This window comes from Pipistrellus hanaki (genome assembly GCF_964339955.1).
Source record: "Pipistrellus hanaki genome assembly, chromosome: 10".
Taxonomy (NCBI): Eukaryota; Metazoa; Chordata; class Mammalia; order Chiroptera; family Vespertilionidae; genus Pipistrellus; species Pipistrellus hanaki.
Window position 1 is genome coordinate 69094139 of NC_140512.1, and position 19473 is coordinate 69113611.

Here is a 19473-nt window from a genome sequence, read left to right on the forward strand (position 1 = left end):
CCCTGGGGGCTCTAGAGTCCTCCGGGAGCACGGGTAGAACTGCAGGGAGGTCTTCAGCTGACGCGTTACTATGGATACCCTGGGTAGAGCGCACTCCAGGCTTCCACCCAGGCCCCCGTCAGGCCGCGGGCGAAGGCCCCGCCCCAATCTGTTAGGCCCGCCCACAGCCTGGGCGGGGCAGGTGGCTTTCTCCAATCACAGTTCCGAAGGGAGAACTGACAACGTTTTCTCCAATCATAGCCTGCAACGACATTGCTGCCAATCATCACCGAGTCGCGAGGGGGTTGTCGGGATGGTGGCCGCAGCCAACATGGAGTCCTCGGTGGGATAAGGGTGAACCTGCTGTTGCCGGCCGCTCCTGTTCTCCCCCCATCATGTTGGTGCACTTATTTCGGGTCGGGATTCGGGGAGGCACTGTCCTAGGCAGGCCTCTAACCCCCCTCCGCTTCCAGACATTCTCGTCCGTCAGGTAAAAAAAAAGACCTACTAAGAGCGCGGGGGCCATTGACCGGCTGGCCGGGAGATGGAGTCCCGGGCTCGCCCGAGGCCTGCTGGGAGTTGTAGTCCGACCGGGCCACGGGTGGAATGTCACTCCCCGGAGAATTGGCCTCAATTATTTATAAGGATGAGCCTGGTGCCAGCTGGAGGCTCCGCGCATCTGGGTCCGCTCTGGTGTCGGCTGAGGGAACGCTCTGGGGCCGCGACCATGCCCGGGCCGTATCCCTCCCCACCAGGGGGCGCCGAGCTGCACAGGTGGTGGCCCTTCCGGTGTTCCGGCCCTGTTACCTTCTTGTAATTGGTCTAACAATTCGGATAAAAATTACTCGGCTCCAGGCCCTGGCTTCAGCCTCAAGTTGTGAAGTGCAGAATGGACCCCAGGACAACCCTGCCGTAGGCAGCGTCTGGGTCAGACCCAGGTCCTGCCTCAACGACGCAGCTTTCGCAGTCTGACCTCGAGTCTTGGACTGCTGGTCTTGTTTGGTTTTCCACGGTGTGGGTTTTTTTCTATTTCATCTTGGATTGTAAACGTGTAGAATTAAATCATATTTCCTTGTGGGGGAAAAATGATTCATGCCCAGAGACACTTAGTATTAGTGGTGCTCCCAAGATTCAAAGTGAGCTGAACAAAAATGGTTCCTAGATGTGGGTACTTTCAGCAAAGACAGTCAGTCTAGTAAGTTGTCCATGTGTGTTCTTGTATGTTCACTGTGCACACATTGGTCCAAAGAGAGAGAAAGAGAGCGGTGGGAAAGGAAAAGGACCCTGAACGGAGACTCCAGTGTAAATGCTTTATGAGAAGTCCTGATTCCTTGTGATCCTGGAGTGAATAATCTGAAGGTCAAGCAGCAGCAGATTGCCAGGGTGGGTGGATGTGGACTTGTGCTTTGGTAAATCCATCCGATTGATACAGGGCAGGAGCTGGGTGGAGCTGGAGCCAGAAGTACTGGTGCTGGGAAGTAATCTGCAAGTTCTTGGCAGTGACCAAGCTCTGCTTAGACTCTAAGCCTTAGAGCCTTCCTTTGGAGACGATAAGAAAAGCTGGAGCCAAGTGGGCGTGGCTTAGTGGTTTAGTGTCGACCTATGAACCAGGATTCTGGCCAGGGCATTTGCCTGCACTGTAGGTTGGATTCTCAGTAGGGGGCGTGCAAGAGGCAGCCAATCAATAATTCCCTCTTATCCTTGATATTTCCATCTTCCCCCTCCTTTCCTCTCTCTGAAATCAATTTTTCAAAATATATTTTATTGATTTTACACAGAGAGGAATTGAGAGGGATAGAGAGTTAGAAACGTCAGAAACATCGACCAGCTGCCTCTTGCACACCCCCCACTGGGGATGTGCCCGAAACCAAGGTACATGCCCTTCATCAGAATCGAACCCAGGACCCTTCAGTCCCCAGGCCGACGCTCTATCCACTGAGCCAAACCAGTTTCGGCTGAAATCAATTTTTAAAAACCAACATATTAAAGAAAAAAAGCTGGAAACTATTAAAAGGTTTGAACAATCAGTAGGAAAAGAATAAGACTATTAGTATATTTTAAGCCAAAGAGAAACCCAAGGAAAGAGATCCAATAATATTCAAGTATTTGTTTATTCATTTGTTCAGTGTTTTTTAAATGTTCAAGTCATAACACAATAGATCATCAAATGAATTTAATGGGTTGGAACCATTTAAAAGTGAATGTAATAAAAAATAGAATACATATTTAAAAATAGAGAAAGTATTTTGTGAAGCATTTCAACTTTGTGTGACATATTTTCGTTGGGTACTGGGTTACTCTGTAAAGTGAATTTTTTACTGTCGGCCTCAGTAAATCTGAAACTTTGCAAACACTGCAGTTGTGTGTTAGGTCACGTGGTTCTGCATCTCTAATGGCATTCACTCAACAAACATTTCTTAAAGACCCATTAGGTTCCTGAGCACTGCTAAGTGGTGAGGATGCAATGGGGAATAATACAAGTTCCTGTGACTGTCTAATGGGGAAGTTGGACAATTACACGGGGGCAGAAGGAGAGGGAGCTCCTCTGTTTACGCCTTAGGACAGCCCTGGCTGGTGTGCTCAGTGGTTAGATCATTGGCCTGAGCACCAAAGGGTGGAGGCTTCGATTCCTGGTCAAGGACATGTACCTGGGTTGCAGGTTTGATTCTTGGGCCCCAGTCCCTGGTCAGGGCGCGTGTGAGAGGCAACCAATCAATGTAGGATTTTTCTCTCTCTTCCCCTCCTGCTCTCTAAAAATCAATGGAAAAATATCCTCAGGATATTAACAAAACACAAAAAACAACAACAATAAAAACCTTAGGACAGACATAAATTACTCAGTGAAAACAAGACCTAAACGCCAGGTCGGGCAGGTGTGAGTGGAGGCATAAGGTAGAGATGTTAAGAAGCATGGGCCTCCAGGAGGAAGGGAAGTTTGAGGTGAAGTCTGCAGTTAGGAGGGCCTGGAAGTATAAAACACTATCACCGAAAAGGATACACTCACTGCCTTGCCCCATTAATAATCTCATTTGGATTTTTGAGCATCCCACTCTGTACTCTTGGCTATGACTTCTGCTCCTAACAGGCCGCTGTAGCCAATCTTGTTCTCTTCCAGCCACATCCCTCTGCTATGATGTTTGAAATGCAACTCTGACTATGTCACATGCCAGCCTAAAAACTTGAGCTGGTCCTCACTGCCCTCCAAAGTCCAGCTGTTACAGGACTGTGGTGACTGCTGCCTGGCCACCTTTCCCCACTCCCTCAGACAGGGCAGTCCCTGCTCTGCACCAGGAGTGCCCCGTGCCCCTCGGTTCCCCTGCCCCACTGTCTGCCAGGAGGTGCTCACTTGGTCTCCTGTTCAGCGCCTGCTCTCCCTGCCTCACAGCGGAGCACTGGGCACAGGAGGCACACAATCTACATTGCTGTTCATAGACACAGAAGCTGCAGGGAGGAGGAGGTGATCCTGGCCTATTATGTTATTTGCATTTTTATTCTTTTTCTTCCTTTAGCTGGCAGAGAGGGAGTGTGTGATACTTTTCCCCCCTACATTGTCACATGAGCACTGGAGGCCTGGGAGGAACCAGGTGATGGGATGCAAAAAGCATTGACCAGCCCTAACCGGTTTGGCTCAGGGGATAGAGCGTCGGCCTGTGGACTGAAAGGTCCCAGGTTCTATTCGGTCAAGAGCATATACCTTGGTTGTGGGCACATCCCCAATAGGGGGTGTGCAAAAAGCAGCTGATCAATGATTCTCTCTCATTGATGTTTCTAACTCTCTATCCCTCTTCCTTCTTCTCTGTAAAAATTAATAAAATATTTTTTTTATAAAAAAAACAAAACAAAACACTGACCAGTAGTCGGAAGTCTTGGGTCCTGGCCCTGCCACACGTGGCCTTGGACACCTCACAGAGGACAGATCCTGGAATCATGTGTCTGGGTTGCCCTCTAGTCCCAGTTCTGCTGCTTGGGGACAGTTTATTAGCTCTGTCAGCCCCACATGATTTGTCGTCTATCAAGTGAGAATAACGGCATCTCCCTCCCAGGGACTCGAGGTGAAACGTAGACCATTAGCACTTTGGGGCAGGGCCCTGGCCACAGGCTGGGCGCTCTCCCCTCTTCTCTGAGCCGTGTGCACTCACGACTCCGGTATCCTCCACCGGAAGGGAGTGCCATGAACTAGCTGCCAGGGAGGGCGTCCCAGCTCTGCTATCCTGGGTCCTGGGATCTGACAGCATGTGGGATGCAGCCAGTCCCTGGTCCAGAGGTGCCTCCGGAGGCTGAGGGCCTGGCTGTCTGAGTGACTGCACGTGCCCCTGTCTCGTCCCGCAGCTACTTTGCATGTGGATGTTTGTTTCAGAAACAGGTTGCTTAAGAAATGCAGCGCACGGCCTGGCCGAAGGGAAGTGCTGCCCTCCAGAGGGCTCACCCCGGGCTCGGCTGGTTCGTGACCAGCTGGAGAACAGTCGGGGCCTCGAGCCATCAATGCCGTTCTCTCCCTACAGGCACTCTGATGGCCGCCACGGCTCCTATCTCCTCAGGGCTGTGGCCCAGCTGCGGTCCCAGCTCCGAGCTCGCCTCCCTCAAGTGCCACCAGGTCCGGGCCGAAGCCCCTCTTCCTGGTGCTGGGTTGGGGGAGTCCTCCTGGGCCCTGTGGTGCTGAGTAAGTGCCCCCGCCTCTGCCTGGTGGCACTGTGTGAGGCAGAAGAGGCCCCTCCTGCCTACTCCAGACCCCATGGCACGGAGACCCGCTTTAACTGGAAGCTCTTCTGGCAGTTTCTGCGCCCCCACCTGCTGGTCCTGGGGCCAGCCATCGTGGTGAGCTATTCCCCTAAACCCCTAAAACCAGGGATAGGGACCAACTCAGTCAAGGGTTTGCAGAAGCCCCGGCCAGAGCTGCGTGGGGACAGCTTGCCTGCCTCGTGGAGTCTTCAGCGACCTTGGGAAGCAGCCTGGGCTGGCTTGAAGAGGGAGGCCAAGGAATACCAGGAGAACCTGGGCAGGGGGGCTGGGTGTACAGGTGCAGGGGTCCCCAGGGCCTGGCAGCCTGAGCTTAGACTCTCAAAGAGGCACAAGAGCCGAAGCATGGGCAGCAGCAGGAGAGGAAGGGCTAAGGTCGGAGCTGGGGGTGAAGAGTCTGGCCCCTCTCGATGTCTGTGCTCCCCCAGCTGGCACTGGGTGCGGCCCTGGTGAACGTGCAGATCCCTCTGCTCCTGGGCCAGCTGGTGGAGATAGTGGCCAAGTACACAAGGGACCACATGGGCAACTTCCTGAGAGAGTCCCGGAACCTCGGCACCTACCTGCTCCTCCTCTACGGCCTCCAGGTATGGCAGGAGGGGAGGGCCCGGCGGACAGAGAAGCGCCCGGACGCCGCTGAGTGCCCCTGCCTCTCTCCCAGGGATTGCTGACCTTTGGGTACCTGGTGCTCCTGTCCCGCATCGGAGAGCGCATGGCTGTGGACATGCGGAGGGCCCTCTTCAGCAACCTGCTCCGGTACGGCCAGCTGCAGGCTGCGGCGGGAGAGACCCGGGGCCCCACGGGGGTCCCGCTGGATGTCTGGAGGTGGGGCCTTATCCTGAAGTAACGTCTCTCTCTCCCCCACTGCTGCTCCCGGGCCCACTGCCAGACAAGACATTGCCTTCTTTGATGCTAAAAAGACAGGGCAGCTGGTGAGCCGATTGACCACTGACGTGCAGGAGTTTAAATCATCCTTCAAACTTGTCATCTCCCAGGTCAGTGCCTCACTGGGCCAGCCCGCCCATCCTGTGGGCCCCACGCCTGGCGAGGGGTGGGTGAAGGACTGGGGAAGTTCAGGGAAGAAGGTGCCAGGGCAGTGTCCAAGGTCAGGATAAGCTGTTTCTCTCCCGTTCTGAAATCCTACCTCCCCCGGAAACCTTCCCAAGGACTCAGACAAGAGCCTTTCCTGGCCCAGCTTGCCAAAAGCAGAATCACCCTGGCCCCCAGGAGGCCTGGCACATTGGCAGCGCTGATGAGAATGAGCGATGGCTTTTACTATATTACTGATGTCCTCTCCTCGTCCATCCTGTTGGCACTGTGGCTGATGGATCACAGCAGACACCAGCCCACAGTGTCAGTTTCTAGAGCAGAAAGAGGCACACTGGGATCTGTCAGGGGAAGGAAGCCATGTCCACAGACACTTTCATCCAGCCCCTTCATGCCTACTTGTCAAGCAAGGGTTAAGGCTCTAGCCCGTTTGGCTCAGTGGATAGAGCATCGGCATGTGAACTGAAGGGTCCAGAGTTCAATTCTGGTCAAGGACATGTGCCCGGGTTTTGGGCTTGATCCCCAGTGGGGGGCTTGCAGGAGGCAGCTGATCAACGATTCTCTCACATTATTTTATTTTATTTTTTAAAATATATTTTATTGCCGAAACCGGTTTGGCTCAATGGATAGAGTGTCGGCTTGGGGACTGGAGGGTCCCGGGTTCGATTCCGGTCAGGGGCATGTGCCTTGGTTGCGGGCATATCCCCGGTGGGGGGTGTGCAGGAGGCAGCTGATCGATGACTCTCTCCCATTGATGTTTCTAACTCTCTATCTCTCTCCCTTCCTCTCTGTACAAAATCAATAAAATATATTTTTTTAAAAATATATATATTATATATATTTTATTGATTTTGTACAGAGAGGAAGAGAGAGGGATAGAGAATTAGAAATATCGACCAGCTGCCTCTTGCACACCCTCCACTGGGGATGTGCCCGCAACCAAGGTACATGCCCTTGACCAGAACCAAACCCGAGACCTTTCAGTCCGCCGACCGATGCTTTATCCACTGAGCCAAACTGGTTTCAGCTCTCTCATTATTAATGTTTCTATCTCTCTCCCTTCCTCTCTGAAATCAATAAAAATATATTTTAATAATAATAATCCTATATAATAAAAGGGTAATATGCAAATTGACCAAACAGTGGAATGGCTGGTTGCTGTGACACGGTCAGCAAGGACAGGGACTCAGCGCAGGAGCTGCTCCCTGGTGGTTAGTGCACTCCCACAGGGGGAGCGCAGCTCAGCCAGAAGCCGGAGCCTGGCTCACGGCTGGTGAGAGCAGGGCTCCACAGCAGCTAAAAATGTCCGACAGCCGTGGGGAGCAGGTCTAAGCTGTCAGACACCACCCCCATTCCCCCCAGGGCTCCAGGACTGCAAGAGGGCACTGGCCAGGCTGAGGCCTCTAGTAATAAAATGTCAAAAACCATTTACTAAAAAAAGAAAGGATTATGTTCTTGAGGCTAGTAGGCCACCAGTTGGCCTTCCAGGAGTGAGACCTGTATCCTTGGCCTTGTAGATGGAGAGCTGTAGCCAGCTGACCCTTCATAACACCCCCCATGTTGTGCTGGTGCCAAACTGCCTGCCTTCCTCCTTCCCTCTACCCAGGGACTTCGAAGCTGCACCCAGGTGGTTGGCTGCCTGGTGTCCCTGTCCATGCTTTCCACACGCCTCACACTACTGATGATGGTGGCCATGCCCTCCCTGATGGCAGTTGGCACCTTGATGGGCTCGGCTCTCCGAAAATTGTCTCGCCAGTGTCAGGAGCAGGTACCAGAATTCCCACCCATCCTCCTTAGCCTACCCTTTCTCTGCTGTCACTCCTCCTCACCAACCTGACTTCCTATCTCCTGGCATCTTTGCAGGTAGCCAGGGCAACAGGTGTAGCAGATGAGGCCCTGGGTAACGTTCGGACTGTGAGAGCCTTCGCCATGGAGCAGCGGGAAGAGGAGTGAGTCCCGGGCAGGGGTGGAGCCCAAAGCAGGGAGGTTCCCCGTATGCACTCCCATACCCTGCGCCCGGCTGGCTGCTTCCTGAGGGCTGGGCTCGGCCTCTGTCCCCAGACGCTACGGAGCAGAGCTGGAGGCGTCCCGCTATAAGGCAGAGGCACTGGGCAGAGGCATCGCCCTGTTCCAGGGGCTCTCCAACATCGCCTTCAACTGTGAGTGCGCAAAGGCCTCGCCTCGCCTGGGGGGCAGGGCTGGGAGGAGCAAAGGACAGGTTCCCGCAGGGCAGCCCTCAGCTGCTTGATGCCCTTAAGTGCCAGGAGCCAACTAGTCACGCAGGCAGGCAGTGGGCAGGTGGGCTGATGTCACAGCCGAGCTATGTGTCGCACGGCCAGGAGGAAGCAAGGACGTGGCCCCTCCCCTGACTACTTGTTTCCAAAGACAGGGCCGTTCAGGTGACTCACCGAAATTCTAGTCCGTGGAGGCACAGCAGGGACTGGAGCTGGGGTTCTGCCCTGTGCTTCCAGCTGCTTCCTTCCTAACCACCTGTCCATTCCCCACGCAGGCATGGTCTTGGGCACCCTATTTGTTGGGGGTTCCCTGGTGGCTGGACAGCAGCTGACCGGGGGAGACCTCATGTCCTTCCTGGTGGCCTCCCAGACAGTGCAGAGGTGAGTGTGCGGCGGGGCCCTTCCTGAGCAGCCCTGGGGTGGAGGGCCGGCTGCTCCCTCAGGGCTCAGGCAGCCCCTCCAGCTGCTTTGTTGACTCCACTCAGAAGTGCAGCCTTCACGTCAGCCTTCCAGACAACTCAGGAGCTGTAAAACGTTTTCTTGTGTTTTCTTTTGTTAATCCTCAGCCCAGAATATGTTTTCAATTGATTTTTAGAGAGAGTGGAAGGGAAAGATGAGAGTGGGGTGGAGAGAAACCAATGTGAGAGAGACACATTGATTGGTTGCCTCTCACACACATCAACATGGCTAGTGATTGAGCCTGCAACCCAGGTACATGCCCTGGATCGGAATCAAACCCTTGACCTTCAGTGCTCCCAATGCTCTAACCACTGAACCAAATTGGCTAGGGCAGATTTTTAAAATTATAGTAAAATACACATTTTTACTGACATGAAATTTGCCATCCTAACAAATATATATATTGATTTCAGAGAGGGAGAGATAAAAAGATCAATGATGAAATCATTGATCGGCTGTCTCCTGCGTGCCCCCCACTGAGGATCGAGTCCACAACCTGGGCCATTTGCCCTGATCGAGAATTGAATCGTGACATCCTGGTTCATCGGTCAATGCTCAGCCACTGAGCAACACTAGCCGGGCTACCATTTTAACCATTTTAAGTTATAGCTTAGTAGTGTTATATATACTCACACTGTGGTGTAACCATCACCACCATCGTCTTCAGAACTTTTCATCTTGCAAAACTGAAACTCTGTCCCCATTAAACACTAACCCCCATGCTCCCCTCTCCCAGCCCCTGGCACCCACCACCCTACTCTCTGTCTCTGAGTCTGACTACTCTGGGTGCCTCCTAAGTGGGATCACACAGGATTTGTCCTTTGTGATTGGCTAATTTCACTCAGCATACATCTCCCAGGTTCATCCGCAATTAGCCTGTGTCAGAATTTCCTCCTTTGGGGCAGAATAAGACTCGGATGACCACCTCCGTAAGAGCAGGCCTTCCCTCCTCTGCCTCCTCTCCCCGACCTGCACCCTGGTGGCTCCTGTGCTGGTGGCTCTGAGACCTGCTGCTCCTCCACCCCGCCTGCTGTGGGCAGCCCAGAGCTGGCTGACTGCCCCAGATGGCCTCAGGCCCCTTCCCTGTACTTCCTTCCCCGTACTTCCTTCCCCAGAGACAGCAGTGCCTTCCGCCGCTTCTCCACACACATCCCATGTGCACAAAAGTGTATAAAACGTATGTTTGTGTTCCAACAAATAGTAGGAGATTGAATATTACATAGTAAATCATGAAGAGTGAAGACTTGTGTTACCATCAACCTGGTCAAGGAAATGGAGCCTCTCCTTGGGTGAGGATTAACCAACCCCCCAAAAAATCTGTTTTTCCTTTATTTTATTTAATTTTTACAGAGAGGAAGTGAGAGGGATAGAGAGTTAGAAAAATCAATGAAAGAGAAACATCGATCAGTTGCCTCCTGCACACACCCTACTGGGAAGGTGCCCACAACCAAGGTACATGCCCTTGACTGGAATCAAACCTGGGACCCTTAAGTCCACAGGCCGACGCTCTATCCACTGAGCCAAACCGGTCAGGGCTGTTTGAAAAAAAAAAAAAAAAAAAAGGAAATAGAGCCTCACCCCAGGTGTCTTCCACCCCACCCCCCCACCCCCGCCCTATACCGGCTGCTCCCCATTCTGATGGCAATTGGCACCTAGCTGTGCCCCGTGTCTCCCACCTGTTCCTCACAGAATCCCTCACTGCCGGCCTTATTGTCCCGGGAAGAATGGAGCTAACCCCGGACAGGCAGATGGAAAGGACTTCCGTCCTCGGCCCCATTTTTCCCGGTGCTTTCTGATGTCGGCCTCTTCAGCCTCTACTCCTGGGTGGCCCCATCCTTCCCAGCCTGGGAGCTGTTCCTGGTGGCCATGGGACTAAGAGACTCTGACTGTTATAGTGCAGGGACTTGGGGCCTCTCAGTTTAGTCCTGAGGACCCTTATGAACCCTCCGACTCTCTTCATGCCTTCACCAGACGGCTTCCATGGAGCAGTGGCGGGAAAGTCTTATAAGGAGGGAAGCTGCACCCTCCTCAGACTCGCCTTCCCTTGGCCCCGCCCAACTCCCTTCTGGCCTGAGTACCAGCCCTCCTCTTCCTCCCCCTGCTCACCCAGCCAGTTAACAGAGTTCATGACAGACGTCTCACAGGCTGCTAGGTGGGCCGCTCCCACAGCCCCGGGCCTTGGGCCCATCCTTTTAGGGGCCGTCACCTCATGGGAATTTCCACCACCCACCTTGGAGGAATTGGGTTTCATTTTATTAAAGAAGCTGGTGTGTTTCCTCCTGGGAGAAGAGGAGAGAAGGGAGGGGTGGGGAGGAGAGGAAGGCAGTGCTGCCCTGCCTTCAGGCTGCCCAACCTTTGGACCCCATCCAGGTATTCTTTTTGGTGGTGTTGGGGCCCCCAAGTGATGGGGAGGCACCTAGACTACAGTCAGAGCCACGCCAACTGTCCATATCCTGGTCTCGGCTCACCTGGCTCCCCCCACCCCTGGCCAGGTCTCTGGGGAGAGCCGAGGCCTGGCTTCTGGGCCATCTCGGAGAGCAAGGTCATGCTCACCAGCGAGTCATGTGCATCTGGTTTTCGGTTGCTGCTGGCACCTCTGCCAGGCACTAATGGCTTCCAGATCTCTCCCTTCTCACCCACAGATAACGCTGCCTGGCTCCTCCTCACTCAGTGCATCCTGCTCCCTTTGGCAAGTGCTGGTGCTCTGAGCCCGCCAGAACCACTTCCCCCAGGCTCGTCCCCTCCCCCGCACTGGGCTGGAAGAAGTGAGATTGCTGAGGAGTCAGCCTTTCCTCAGGAAGGCCCTGTGCACGCAAGCACGCTGTCATGGGCCGCCCAGGCCGGTGCGGGCCTGGTGACTAAGAACAGTGACTCACCTCCCTCCCAGCAGCCAGCAGCCCTGCACAATGGAGGAGGTGGCCCGCTGTCTAGACAGATACACACACGCACCATCCCTGACAGAGGGCAGAGCCATCATAGTGTCCCCGGGGTGTCCCGGAGTTTGCCCTGAGGTGCACCTGTTTGATGGTTTGTTAATCCTCACCGGAGGATATTTTTTCATTAATTTAAAGAGAGGGGAAGGGAAGGGTGGGGGAGAGAGAAAAATCAATGTGAGAGAGACATCTATTGGTTGCCTCCTGCACATGCCCGACCTGGGCTGGGAATTCAATCTGCAACCCAGGTGCATGCCCTTGACTGGGAATTGAATCCTCAACCCTTGGGTGCATAGGCCAACACTCTACCACTGAGCCACCCTGGCCAGGGCTTCTGTTTTCTTTCTAAAAGAACTAACATCCATCCATCCCCCCCCCTTAGTTAGCCTTTGCTTCCCCCGTGGGTCAACATCTAGATCTGACCTGCCTTGTGGGCCTCACAGCCCTGACTGCTGCTGGTGGTGCAGGCCGGGTAGGGCCCAGCCCCACTGAGCCCTGGAGTCCTGGTCCTAAGGCGGTGGCACTCGTGAGCCTCCTGCCACGAAAGAAGGGATGTGGCTCCGAAAGGAGAAACGCCGGGGCCCAGGGCTTCTAGGGTTGCCCATTCCAGGACCATCCTCTGCGTTTGGCTCCAGCCCATGTTTCCCAGACACAGCCCACATGTTCCCCAGCTGAGACCCAGGCCTCCCTCTGGTGCCAGCCTTCTCAGCCCTTCCCTGCTCCTCACAGGTCCATGGCCAACCTCTCCGTCCTGTTTGGTCAGGTGAGTGGCAGAGTCGGGTGTGGGTCCGGTGGCCGCCAGGGTCACCTGTGTACCGCAGGAACTGGGTGTGGGCCGAGGGGTGCACACCTGCCTGCGTGTGACCCCTCACCGCACCCTGAATCCCCTCCTAGGTGGTGCGGGGGCTCAGCGCGGGCGCCCGGGTGTTTGAGTACATGACTCTGAGCCCGTGCATCCCGCTGTCCGGAGGCTGCAGTGTCCCCAGAGAGCAGCTGTGTGGGTCCATCACATTTCACAACGTCAGCTTCAGGTGTGTCGGTGGGTGGGTGAGGGGTCATTCCCTCCAGGCTGGGGCCTGCAGGCCAGTGTCCCCTCTAAATCAGCCCCCCGGTTACAAGGAGACTTCAGGAGGGACTGGGGCAACCAGGGACCAGGAACCTGACCTGACTGAGGGTGTCTTGGCTCCTCCCAGTTACCCCTGCCGCCCCGGCTTCCCGGTGCTCAAAGACTTCACCCTCACGCTGCCCCCCGGCAGGATTGTGGCCCTCGTGGGCCAGTCCGGTGGAGGTAAGAGAAACCCACAGCCTCTCACCCTGAGCCTTCCCTCCTGTGGTGGCCGCTCAAAGCCAACCCCTCCCCTGCCACCCCTGAACCCATGCCCCCCCCCCCCCGACCGCTGTCTCCCTGACCCTACTCCGCAGGAAAGACCACCGTGGCCTCCCTGCTTGAGCGCTTCTACGACCCCACGGCAGGCAGGGTCACCCTGGACGGGAGGGACCTGCGGACCCTCGACCCCTCGTGGCTGCGGAGCCAGGTCATCGGCTTCATCAGCCAGGTGTGGAGAGGAGGCTTTCCTCATTAACTCAGACGCTCCCTCCTCCTCCAGGCCCTGCCTCTCAGCTCTGGCTCCGGGCCTTTTCTCCTTCCGCCCCTCGTCCCTGCTCTGGGTGGGGAGGCTCTCCCCATCTTCGCTGGTTGCCCGGCATTCCGTGGGGTCTGGGCTTCCACCGCCGGGACCACCGCCTTCTGCCCTGGTCTCGCTCAGGGCTGCTCTCAGTCGAAGCCAGGAAGGGCTGGGCTGGCTGTGTCAGGATCCCTGGTTCTAACCGATCTAGAAGTGCCCTGTGATGTTGCTGGTGCTGCTGGCGGCCACTCCCTCCCTCAGCCGGGTCCGACACTGCCTCTGCTTGAGGTGGTGCCGCCCAGAGAGGGTCCACTTGCCCGCTGGGCGTGGGTTACCCGGGCACCTACTAACCCACGAGGCTGCCCCCACGGCAGGAGAAAGCCGCAGCGCACGCCCTCTGTGCCCATCCCTGCTGAGGGAAGGGGCTCAGCGGGGAGCCGGCCCCGCCCCCCCAGCTTTGATGGGCCTCTGTTCTCACTTGAACTGTAACTGAATTGGCCCTGCCTGCCCTCCAAGGGGTTCTGGTTTGTCCAAAATAGCCTCTCCTGACACCCCTAGGGCTGGGGCAAAGTCAGAGGGTTTCCTGTGGACTCCCCCTCCCACCCCAGGAGCCAGTCCTGTTCGGGACAACCATCATGGAGAACATCCGCTTTGGGAAACTGGGCGCCTCTGATGAGGAGGTCTACGCAGCTGCCCGGGAGGCCAACGCGCACGAGTTCATCACCAGCTTCCCCGAGGGCTACAACACCGTCGTCGGTGAGTGCCCAGTTCTGCTGGGCCTGCGGGGCCGTGGGGTGAGGCTGGGCTGAGGGGACAGGAACAGGCATCGCATCGGGGAAGCGAGGCCACAACTGCGGCCGTGGGGACGGGAGTCCAGGCACGAGCGGGCTGCACAGGCAGGCAGACGGGGAGGGCAGGCACCGGCCGGCCGCATGACAGTGTCCTGTCCACACCGGACCGCATGCAGCACAGGGAACCCGCACAGCCTAGGTGCGTGTGGGCTGCACAGCAATAAAAATCGCCAATGACTCATTTCTCAGAATGTGTTTTTTTTTTTAATCTTCACTTGAGGATATTTTTCCACTGATTTTTAGGGAAAGTGGAAGAGAGAGAAAAATCGATTTGAGAAACACATCAATTGGTTGCCTCCTGCATGAGCCCCGACCAGAGCCCAGGCCGGGGAGGACCTTGCAACCAAGGTACTTGCCCTTAACCAGAATTGAACCCAGGATCATTCGACCCGCAGGTCGACACTCTGTCCACTGAGCCAGACTGTCTAGAGCTCTCAGAACGTATTGAATTGTTAAGTGATGTGTAACGGTACAGGACCCGCCAGGGACACAGTGGTGGGGTGTCGGAGCCTCTGTGTCCTGAGACCCGAGCAGGGGTGTGATCCCATAGACCTTCCATCGTCTGGCTCCTGCGCCGCTCCTGTCCTCTCTGACTTAAAGGAGTGTCCTCTCTGACTTACCCAGCAGAGGCCTCTGTGGGTCTGGAAGATCCCCTAGACGCACTGAGAGAGTCCCCATGGCTGCTTGCAGCGTCGCTCATCTCAGAGGTCTTCTCTCGGCTTCTGGGGCGTTACCCCGTCTCTGGGCTCTGGCTCATGCCCCGCATGTCTCTGGGCACAGGCATCCCAGGTTCTCAGCTCTCTTCTTGAACTTTGGCCTCAGTCTAGCTGAACTTCTACCTCCGAGGGGTGCCCCATCTGTAGCCATCCTTCATGTCCTGTGTTACTGACCAGCGGGTTTGCTCGCTGCTCAGATTCCACAGCCTCTTGGGAGGCACAGTCGTACCTCTCCCCCGGCATGCTCCAGCTGCTCTGGGCTTCAGGCCGCCCTCCCTGCACTGACTGCTGTCACCTGGAGGCTCTTTGGCTCCGAGGCTGCCACCCCTGCTCTCCCCAAATGTGGTCTCCCCGGAACGCCTGGGTGGTGGGCTTTGAATCCTGCTGTGCTGTCACACCCCCAGGAGCCTCTATCAGGTCTCGGATGTCCCCGCGGCAGCAGAGAGCCGAGGCCAGGGAAGGCGGCTAGAACCTCAGGCCCCATCCTGGCTCTGACACCCGGATTCCTACCATGTGCACAACTCACAACCCCTTGCACGAGTGTGTGTGCATTTGCACAGGGATGTGGAAGCCGGTGCAGAGGCAGGGCCGGGGGGACCCCAAGGGGCCAGATGGGAAGTTCCCAGGAGACCCAGGGCCCCTTTGCAGGACCTCCCCCAAGTGCAGAGCTGAGGACTGCTTCAGGCCTGCCCTGGTCCTGTCTCCCCAGGTGAACGGGGCACAACCCTGTCCGGTGGCCAGAAGCAGCGCCTGGCCATCGCCCGCGCCCTCATCAAGCAGCCAGCAGTGCTGATCCTGGACGAGGCGACGAGCGCCCTGGATGCAGAGTCCGAGCGGGTCGTGCAGGAGGCCCTGGACCGAGCCAGCGCCGGCCGCACCGTGCTGGTCATCGCCCACCGGCTCAGCACCGTACGCGGGGCCCACCACATCGTCGTCATGGCCCAGGGCTGCGTCTGTGAGGTTAGTGGGTGCCGGGGGGTTGGGGCAGTGCTCAGCCGAGCTCTGAGGGTATGGCCAGTCCTGGGGGCTTAGGGCTATCTTCTACAAGCAGCACCCCATGTGGATCCAGAAATTTCTGCCCTTCGGTAAGTCCTGGCCTCTCAGGTCCCCAGAGTCTTCCTCTGTCCAGGGTCACAGGGAAGTGTAGTGTGCCTGGGGCTGAGGTACCGAAGAGGCAGCCCCAGGGACCAGCAGGAGCTGCACCCAGAGGCAGGGTCTGCAGCAGGCTTGGAGGCTGCATGGGGTCTGTTCAAGCCGAAGCTGAAGGTTTGCTGGGCCCTGAGCTGGGGGTCTTTGGGCTGTTGAGGGGCCTGGAGGACAGCAGGGAGGTGGGGCTCACAATACAGATGTGCCAGTGGCATCTGTAACCACTTGTGCTTTGGTTTCATAGTGTCCCTAGAAGAGACACTGGCCTAGGTGACAGTGAACCCGATTGCCGATATGAAGCCAGCCTTTGTAGGGCCTGAGCTCTGAGCTGTGTTGGGTGACCATCTGCCCCTCCTTCCTCTCCAGGAGGGGACCCATGAGGAGCTCCTGAAGAAAGGTGGACTCTATGCCGAGCTCATCAGGAGACAGGCCCTGGGTACCCCACCTCCTGAGGCACCCAGAGATCCTAAGAACTACCATCCAAAGTCCTGAGAGCAGCCCTCTGCAGTCTGGTCACTGCCAAGCATTAGTGCCCAGGGCTGAGGACTGAGCTCCCCAGAGGGCCGGGCCGGCTGTGGGCTGCCCCGCCCCTGCCCACAGTAAACCCAGGACAAGCCCTGGGCTGGAAGGAAGTTGAACTGCTGCCATCCCCTCTCCCATCTACCTCCTGGCTGCCTCTCCTGCCAGAGCCCTGTGCACAGGGAAGGAGCAGAGTCCCGGGCCCATGCTCTGTTCTCTCCCTCCCCACCTCAGGAGCTCTGCCAGCCTCCCTCCTACCCGACAGCGGGCCCCAGCTCTGAGGAGACTGCCTTCAGGGTCAGGGGGTGCGTAAGAGAATTCACCCTGGGGTTCTCCCCCGCCCCATGTCAGACCTCAATTTCCTAGGCTGATCCCAACACCCTTTTGTCCCCACAGCCTCTCTGGACCCTTAAAGAAGGAACACACACACACACACACACACACACAAACACACACACACACGGTCAACCCCTCACACCCCCAATCCCCATCCTCAGGACAGTTTCTCTTCCTTCACACAGCCCTTGTTTCTAGATTTCACCCTTCCTCATCCAAACAGGACAGATGCCTGATAGGCCCTCAGGGAGGGAGTGGAGGGGTGGGCACTCCCTGTGGTCCAGCCTGGCTGTCTCACCACTGCCTACCCCCTCCCCCCGAGTCTGTAACATGGTGAGATTGTAGACAGCCTCCTCTACATGAGGACACCAGCCTGAAGGGGACAGAGCAAGAGCCGATACACCCACAGCTACAGGAGCACATAGTACCAGCACCAGACCACAAGGGAGGGGCAGACAGAATAGAAAACCAGGGGAGGAGGTCGGACCAGGGAGCCAGCGGCCCCAAAGCTTGAACGAGGACCTGGGAGTAGCCACGGTTTCCCACCAGCCCTCGTGGGCTCCCCTCCTGCCTTGGTTCTGCTCACGTCACCTGTCGGCAGGCAACCTTCCCCTTTCACAGCCACGTCTGGCTGAGGTGCCCCTGAGCCCCGCTCCCTAGGCAGGGAGAGGCTGCCTGAGACCTTCGGGCTGACCACGCGTGTGAGGTTTATCCTGTGCCCAGTGGGGGAGGCCATGGTTGGGGGCAGCAGCAGTTGCAGGAGGAGCAGAGCCCAGGTGTGAGCTGGTGAGAAACTCCTTAGCCTCTTCTGTGTGGGGGTGAGGACCAGAAGCCCCCAAAATACCGTGGCCACAGTGCCCTGCTTTGCTGCCCCACTCCCTGGCCCATGGAGGCCATCACATCCCAGGGCGGACTTCTGTTTGCTTTGCCAACTAAGCGCCTACTGCAGCCCAGAGCAGGCCTTAAGCCCTCTCCCCCCAGTCCACCTGGCCGGCCTGGCCCCTCCCTCAGGAGAGCCAGCTGGCCAGTTCCTGCTGCTCCAGCCCTGGCCTCGGCCCCCTGACACCAGGTCCTCGGTCACTCCTTACCCTTCAGGGTGGCCTCTCCAAATCCTGCTCCCACGCCCCGCCCAGCTAGGGAAGTGGTGAGGCCCATGGTGTGCCTTCGGCTGGAAGGCTATGAGGTTGGCGCCATAGCCTGATCCTGGACCTGGGCTCCTTTGGCCATTCGACATGGGTCCTGAACCTGGTGGTGCTTGTCTTAAGCATTTCAGTGGTAAAGTTCTTAAAACTCTGAATGCTGTGGCCTACGAGGGTGGTCAGACTGGGCAATAAACCGTATCACCTCCTCCTTCTGTCCAAAATGTCTTCATTAAGCACCTCGTGCCCCCAATGGGGATGACAGCCTGCCCATCCGACAGGCAACACAGTGCCTGTGACTGAACTGTTTCTTCTACTCGGCCCAGAGCCCACCCAGTGGCCTCAGATGTTTTGGAAAGAGACGAAGTAGAAGCAGATTTCAGTGAGTTAATGGAGATAAAACCTGCTTCCTCTCAGGCCCCCAGTGCAGCATCTGTCTCCCCATTCCCCTACACTCGGCTCGCTCTGTGGCCCTCTGGGTCCCGTCAGGCAGCAGGCAGTGATGTCACAGGCCCTGCCCTGCCCTGGCAGTGCCTGCTCCAGCTGCTGCGAGGTGCCCCACGGGCTCTGGATCCTGGATGCTCTGTGGCCCAGGCCTGCCGGCCAGCTCACAAGAACGCACTCTCCCATGTTCCTGCTGGGAGCACAAAACGGTGTGACTCCGACGCCAGGAATTTTGTGGCATCAAATGACCCATGAAGTTGACCCAGCAGTTCCGTTTCTGGGAGTTGAGTGTTGCTGAGCGCACTGTAATGGAAGACTGGAAGCCCCAGGGTTCATCAGGGACGTGGTGACATCAACAGGGGTGTGTCCACATAATGGAAGGGTATGCAGCCATTTAACAACGGGGAGGTTTTCCAGCTCGGAATATCGAGCGGTCCCAGAATGTGTTACCGTATGTAAAAAAAGATGTGAAGCCAAAAACGGTTTGGCTCAGTGGATAGAGCGTCGGCCTTGTGGACTGAAGGGTCCTGGGTTCGATTCCGGTCAAGGGCATGTACCTTGGTTGCGGGCATATCCCCAGTAGGGGGTGTGCAAGAGGCAGCTGATCGATGACTCTCATCGATGTTTCTAGCTATCTCCCTTCCTCTCTGTACAAAATCAATAAAATATATTAAAAATAAATAAATTTGAAATACTTTTAAAAAAAATTTTCAAATAAATAAATAAAGACGTGCCAAAACCGGTTTGGCTCAGTGGTAGAGCGTTGGTCTGCGGACTGAAAGGTCCCAGGTTCGATTCTGGTCAGGGGCATGTACATTGGTTGCGGGCACATCCCCGGTAGGGGGTGTGCAAGAGGCAGCTGGTCGATGTTTCTCTCTCATCGACGTTACTAGCTCTCTATCCCTCTCTCCTCCTCTCTGTAAAAAAATCAATAAAATATATAAAGATGTGAAATCATAGGACATGCATGCCATACCTGGGAACTGGACTGTTACCTGGGAGTGGCAGGTGAGCCCACTTCCGTTGTGGCAGAGACCCACCTTCCAGGCTGGAGGGCATGAGCTGGGGGAGGGAGCGGAAAGAGGGTCACCAAGAGATATCCCCAGGACGTGGGGCCTGCAGAGGCCTGGGCCATCCGGTGTAGGCTGGAAGACGGGGGTCAGAAGGAGGCGGCGGCCGATGCCAAACGCCACACCATCTTCCAGCCTGGTCAAGAGCCAACTCCCCTCTTTGTAAAACGAACACACACACGCACCCGCTGTGGGAAGGGAGGAGGGAGGAGCCAGGCCAAGGGCCAGTGACTGACTCTCA

At 56.4% G+C, this 19473-nt stretch overlaps 1 protein-coding gene across 1 annotated transcript; it reads left to right on the plus strand.

Moving 5' to 3' along the window:
- Positions 1-272: 272 nt before the first annotated feature.
- ABCB8 (ATP binding cassette subfamily B member 8) lies at positions 273-17927 on the plus strand. The gene is made up of 16 exons (XM_084897203.1): positions 273-469; positions 4482-4794; positions 5145-5300; positions 5375-5469; positions 5603-5708; positions 7367-7528; positions 7624-7709; positions 7822-7919; positions 8270-8375; positions 12116-12149; positions 12281-12417; positions 12580-12674; positions 12809-12942; positions 13620-13767; positions 15288-15538; positions 16091-17927. Exons 1-16 carry the CDS (start codon positions 375-377, stop codon positions 16214-16216), a joined length of 2142 nt encoding a protein of 713 aa, XP_084753329.1. The 5' UTR covers positions 273-374; the 3' UTR covers positions 16217-17927.
- Positions 17928-19473: the final 1546 nt, after the last annotated feature.

Coding starts and splice junctions, on each gene's coding strand:
- ABCB8 (XM_084897203.1), top strand. CDS start 375: ATGTTGGTGCACTTATTTCGGGTCGGGATTCGGGGAGGCACTGTCCTA. Junction 5,470..5,602: donor CTCTTCAGCAACCTGCTCCG/GTACGGCCAGCT, acceptor GCCCACTGCCAG/ACAAGACATTGCCTTCTTTG. Junction 7,920..8,269: donor CTCCAACATCGCCTTCAACT/GTGAGTGCGCAA, acceptor TTCCCCACGCAG/GCATGGTCTTGGGCACCCTA.